The following is a 6,584-nucleotide window of genomic DNA, read 5'->3' as shown; positions in this document are numbered from 1 at the left end:
TAATATGTATTTTATTGCATTTGAACTGTTGCTTCCAGATTTGCTTTAAAATTGAGTTTATCTCATTAAAAGGGCAATTAGGAAACAGTGTGCGGGTCATTCTCCTGTCTTTGGTGTACTCTTTATATAATTTCGGTACCGTCTCATTTTAAAGAATAGGAATGATCTTCGGCAATACGATTTAGCTGGCAATCTCCACATCCTGCCGAAAGTAATTTTTCTTTTCTCGCTCATTTCAATTTTGTAGTTACTTGCACGGATTCCTGTGTCAAAACAGGGCGGTAATACAGCTGCAGTGCCGGTGCATTGTTCTTGAATGCAATCCGATTTTAACGCCAGCATTTTATTCTTATCCAGCGAATACACATCCCTGTTATGTTAGGCGCCGTTTTATTTGTGCTTTTAACTGCGTTACAGGAAGTGGGGGTCATCGATCAGGTTTTATTGACAGAATCCGGCAGGCAGAAAGGAATTGTGGATGAATAAAAGCCTCGATCCCGAACTGTACTCATCCTTAATACCTTCTGTCGGTAAGAGCAGAGTTAAATCACGAAAACGTAAGCAATCGGCTTCCTGCCTGCTGACAATCCGTGCAAAGCAAAAGGGAACTCGCTTCCTCTCTCGCTCTGTAGACTTGCCCGGTGCTCGAAGCTGCTGGCTGTTCAGTCCCTGTGATTTATTTGGGGTGTGTGCGTGTAGAAGAAAGGGAGCGGAAAGAGGGTGCCACTAAAGAGCAAAAATGTTGGACCCGTCGTCTAGCGAGGAGGAATCGGAGGAGATAGTAGAAGAGGAGAGTAAGGAGGTGCAGGCTCCGGCCCCGGGTAGTCGGTTATCCCCGAGCAGGACCAGCGAGAGCAGCGGGGGGCTGCAGCCGAGCAGCCGGAGCAGCAGCATCCGACCGTCCAGCCCCAGCCCCTCGGTGGTGAGTGAGAAGGAGAAAGAGGAGCTCGAGAAGCTGCAGAAAGAGGAAGAAGAGAGGAAGAAAAAGCTGCAGCTGTACGTCTTTGTGATGAGGTGCATCGCCTACCCGTTCAATGCCAAGCAGCCAACAGACATGGCGAGGAGGCAGCAAAAGGTAAGCAGCCAAAGGGAATGGAACATCCCCGTCCTAGAGCCGCGGTTATGCATGGCAGCGGCGCTAACCTCGTGTAAACTAAAAAAAAATTGCGAGCAGTTTTTGACATTGCCGGTGTGCGGGAGCTGCCAGGGTGCTGGAAATTCATCGATCTGGCTACTATTTTTCCTCATCACTGCAGTGACACTACTCACAGGGCGCCCAGAGGTGCCCGTCCGCATGAAAACACTTTATCGCACTTGCGTCCTTAAATAGAACCGATAATTAGCACTTCAAGGTGACTTGTTAATTGTGGACGGGTAACTCATGAGAACTTTATGCTTGCATCGGATTTTGTGGTTCGGTTTCGGAAACTGCAAATCGAGTCACACTCAGCCCAGCTAACTTGATTTAAAATACATTGCTAAGATGTTATGAATTTTCCTTTGTTCTCGGAGATGCGCGTTTTTATTATTGCCCACAAGACAGGAATAGGCACATCAAGCAAAAGGGACATTACAGAAATCCAGGATCGGTTTGTGAAGTGGTTCATCCTTACCCTTTCTTTATATGAGGAAACTCTTCCCCCAATAGTCAAATAATCACACCTGCACTCAGACATGGAACAAGGGGCGTCATGGACCTCGTGGTTTATTGCTGTCACCGCCAAGTGGCGCTGATCCTGGCTGTAGCAGCGTCATTGTCAGATCAACGCCGGTAACGGACTGTGTACGTCTAGGGAATAATAGTATTTCCAGATGCTAGATACAAATATCAATCCATTGTTGGTAGATTCGGAACACTGCCTGCTTCATAGAACAGAGCTGACACGTGTGACCTAGTAGTGTAACATGGTTTGCTGGCACAGACCCTGGGAATGACGACTTTGTACTGCAGACAATTACTATCCTTACAGACACGCTTATCATCTGGAAATGTTTGATTCATGAAATACTATATTTGATATTTGTAATTTAGTTTGAACCTTTTATAACTGGGGTGAAGTGCTGGAAAAACTTTGATCTTACAGAATGAACTACGATGGTGCCCACTTGATTTTGGAGTACTGTATTTATACCATCTTACCACTTCAGGTATTCATATACAATTGTAATAAAATTTAATCAGTACTGTGCACGTAAGATACACATTTACAACATATGAAAAATTATTCCCCAAGAATAATTTAAATATGTAGTCTGATTTGTGGAATTGGAATTCTTTAAGGAGTTACAGATAGGATAGACAAAGGACAATCGGTGAATGTTGAATACTTAAGTTTTCAGGACCTTGACAAGATACTGAGCATGAGGCAGCATAACAAGGTAAGAGCCCATGATATTACAAGAAAGATAGTGGCATTGATAGGATCAGCTGACTGACAAGGGGCATGGAGGGGGAATAAAGCAGCCTTTTCTGGTTGGCTGCCGGTACCTAGTGGTGTTCCACAGAGGTCGGTGTTGGGACCGCTTCTTTTATGCTGTATGATTTAGATGATGGAGTTGATGTCTTTGTGGCCAAGTTTGCAGAGGATATGAAGATAGGTGGAGGGGCACGTGGCGTTGATGAAGCAGGGAATCGGCAGGATTTGGACAGGTGTGCAAGAATGGGCAAAGAAGTTGGATGTAGTGTAGCAGAGTGTGTGATTATGTACTGGGTACAGGAATAAATGCCTGAACTATTTTCTAAGTGGGGAGAAAATTCAAAAATCGGAGGTTTTTTGGGAGCCTTTGTGCAGGATTCCCAAAGATTAATTTGCAGGTTGAGTCAATGAAATGCAATGTTAGCGTTAATTCAAAATGATGAGAATATAAAAGCAAGGATATAATGCTAACTGGTTGGACCACACTTGGACTATAGTGAGCAGTTTTGGCCCCTTATCTAAGAAAAGATGTGCAGGTATTGTTGAAGGTCCAGAGGAGGTTCATGAGAATGATTCCTGGAATGAAAGGGTTAACATTGGAGTACTGTTTGATGGCTCTGGGCCTGCACTTGCTGGAGTTTAGTAGAATGTGGGCAGCCAGGCGTGAAGAAAGATAGGTAGGTGCATAGGTGAGAGGAGATGAAGTAAGAAGCTGGGAGGTGTTAGGTCATAGAGGTGAGGAGCTGAAGTAGAAAGAATCTAATAGGAGAGGGCAGTGGACCATGATAGAAAGGAAAAGAGGAGGGCAACCAGAGGGAGGTAATAGGTTAGGAAAGGAGGTAAAAAGATAACCAGAATGTGGAATGAAAAGAGGGTGGGCTAAGTACTGAATATTGGAGAAATCCTGCTTTGGAAAATTCACTCAATATTGATATAGTAGAAGTTATGCTGAAATCAAGACCATAAACCATTTTCACATACCTATATTTATATGTGGAAATTCTACAGAGCAAATTCTTCAACAACTTGCAAACACTCAGACACCTAAGCAAAGGAATGGAACATCTAGGCAGATTACTTCAGAACTCAGTCACACCTTCAAGAGAGTTGCAGGATTAGAGTAGGCTTTCATCAATAATGCACAGAGTGAGGTAGTAATACAAAGAATGGTAATTCACAGACACTACCTTGTCTTCAACTTTTTCCATGGAATTTTAGGATTTGGAAGCAGGAGTTGTTTCTAGAATGGGGATGTGGGAAGAAGAAATGTAGTGTAGTAGTTGTCAATATTCCATAATTAGGAAAACAAATTGCATCTTTTTTTTTAAATGGAGGTCTATTCATTATGTTGCCTTGCTGATGTCTAAGTAAAGGACATCTTGGCATGGGATGAAATATCCAGCTCTTGCGCTTCATGTTAGAACAACAACATGGGAAGGAGAAGCAAGAAATCCTACTTGGAAGTACTGGGACTTCTAAAGATTAAGATTTAAAGGATTATCATGAAATTTGTTGATTAGACAGCAAATGAAAAAAATAACCAAATAGCAAAGGATGTTGTGGAGTAGAAGGGATCTATTTCATGGGGGGTTTTCTGGGACAGGAAGGAACTGGGATATGGGTTCCACTAAAATGGGCTAGGGATAGAAATGCTAAATAGGATAATCACAAGGATTTTAAACTAGTAGATGGCTGAGGTGGGGACAGTCCTCTTGGTGAAAGAACTGAAAATATGGACTAATTGTAAGATATAATGCCTTAATTAAACAAATCAGAAGTAATATGATTGAAAGGAATTAAACCAGGAAAAGGAAATAAATGAATGACAAGATAAAATAAACTAGTAAGCTGACTGGGTATCTTAAGTAAGCATATTTTTTTTACAAATGCGCAAAATACAAGGAATGGAGTGAATGAACTGTAAGTATCAATTCGGCTTGGTGAGTATAGCGTAAGACCCATTACTGAGACAAGATCTTAAAGTGTGGGGAGGAAAATAAATTTCAGATTAGAAGACCATGGCAATGCTAGGGTTGCTGACAAAGGGGTGGCATTATAGTAATTATTAAGGACGCAATCATAACATTATTAAGGGAGCATGTTTTTAAGGGTAGAATTTAAAAAATAGGAAAGGATTTAAGATTCTGGTGGATGCTATGCATAGCATCCTTAGGAACAGCTCCAAAGAACTAGAATATACACATTCAGTAATTTGCTAAATGCATAGCAAAATAAATGTGAGTTTAGCATCAGATTTAAATTTACATATTGGAATAACCATTCTGAGTCTTGTATGAAAGCCATGAGATTCTATACAGAATAGTTCTCTATAAGAATATGTCTTAGCATCAGTAAGGGAGACATATAAATTATATTTGATGTTATATGTTGAGCAAAATTTAGTTAATAAAGCAAATTGAATTCAATGTACTGTTCAAAGGGAACAGATATGAAGCAGCTACAAAAATTTTTGATTTGAGTGAACCTGATAAAGACTGTTCAATGGAAAGTTGGGAAAATCAGCAATTCAATAAAACCGCAGTAAAGTAGAAATGAGGATTGACAAATGAATTTACTGTGGTATAGTGCTGGTCTGTACCCCTAAGGACAAGGCCTTGAAGAGAATAAACAGTCATGATAACTAAACAGTAAAGAAATAACATGAAACTATATAAAACTAGAAGAATTATGGCATGTTTTGCTGATCTGAAGAGTTAAAAGAATGGCAAAAGGTGACTAAATAGATTGGAAGAGCAAAGAGGGAGCTTGGAAAGAATCACAGTCAGCTCTTTTTTTCGGTGCTGATCAAGAGGAAAGTGGCTGATCAAGAGCAATGTGGTACCTTAAAAATGGGTAATATTGATTTGTAAGAAAATGATGCATAGGTTCAATAATTGTTTTGCAGTGTTTAGAGTAAAGGGAGATTATAGTACTCTGAATATTCTGATGAAACTAACTGAATCAGATACTTATGCAAAATGTATCACTTGAGAACTAAAAAAATAGTAATAAGTTATAAAACACCATAAGACATAGGAGCAAAACTTGACCATTCAGCCCACCGAGTATGTTCTGCCACTTGATTATGGATGCTACTCAACTTGCTGTGTTCCGCCAGCATTTTGTATATGTTGCTCAAGATTTCCATTATCTGCAGAATCTCTAATGTTTATAGCAGAATACAATTGTGGGTTTCTAAAACTATTGACCATGTTTTAAATGATTTTTATGATGAGATAGAAAGGAGCATATTCAAATTTGCCAATAAAACAAAACTGGGCTACTTGGTAAGCAGAGTAGATGGAAGGCATTAAATTTCAAAGAGATATTCATGGCTTGAATGAATGAGCAAAATTATGGTAAATGGGTATCAATATAAGCAAATGTGAGGATGTAAGTTTTTTATCTAAAGGACATAGAACACAATAGTTTGTAAATGGTATATAGTAATGGAATTACAAGGTGACTTGGAGTGAGAGTGGTGGAATCATCAACTTGCCATTGTTGTGTACTCTTTATATATGCAGTACATTTACATGGACTCCAAGGTTAAGATTATCAGAAGAGATTGTAGAAGAAAGAATGGTATACCACCGAATTTAGAATGGAAAGAGATAATTTGATTAAGTTTTCTAAGATACCAGGGATAGAAACATTTCTTGCGGATGATAGTCCTAAGGCTAGGAACCATAGTCTAAAAGACAGATCAACAGAGGGTACTTGAAATCTGGAAGCATCTTCCATGCATTCAGTTGTTACAAAGTCAAATGTTAACTATTATTCTGTGATTATAGACTTTGGGTAACCGTAACTATTAAGACCAACTGGACAAAGATAAGAACCCATGTATTGTGTCATAGGTTATGTTGCTACTGAATGCAGGGGCAAGCTTGAGGGCCAAATAATTGGCTGACAGGCCAGTGTTCCTAATTTTGGTAATCTTGTGAATATGAGAATATGAATATGCTGGGTTTCTCATTCAGACCACAGGGAGTAGTTGAGCGTACAGTATAATTGTATTAAAAAGGAAGCTTGATAAGGGAGAGAGGGAATAGAATTTTGTCTTTGGAGTTAGATGTGAAGGAATGGGAGGAGACCCAGTGGAGCATTAATAGCATTAATAGCTATATAGACTTTTTTTTTAATTCTGTCCCACTTGCATTCCTC

General features: G+C 39.8%; 1 protein-coding gene across 3 annotated transcripts in view; it reads left to right on the top strand.

The window, feature by feature from the left end:
• The first annotated feature begins 513 nt into the window (after positions 1–513).
• The window catches only part of cadpsa (Ca2+-dependent activator protein for secretion a), a 465,102-nt gene continuing 459,031 nt past the window's right edge, over positions 514–6,584 (top strand). For all 3 annotated transcript variants that reach the window (XM_059944256.1, XM_059944255.1, XM_059944254.1), the window contains exon 1: positions 514–1,075. In XM_059944256.1, the coding sequence (XP_059800239.1) occupies positions 740–1,075 (336 nt within the window). In that variant the 5' untranslated portion in view covers positions 514–739. The remainder of the gene's footprint in view (positions 1,076–6,584) is intronic.

This window comes from Hypanus sabinus, chromosome 19 (genome assembly GCF_030144855.1).
Source record: "Hypanus sabinus isolate sHypSab1 chromosome 19, sHypSab1.hap1, whole genome shotgun sequence".
Taxonomy (NCBI): Eukaryota; Metazoa; Chordata; class Chondrichthyes; order Myliobatiformes; family Dasyatidae; genus Hypanus; species Hypanus sabinus.
The sequence above is the reverse complement of the archived record's forward strand: the minus strand, read 5'-3'. Positions and strand labels throughout refer to the sequence as shown.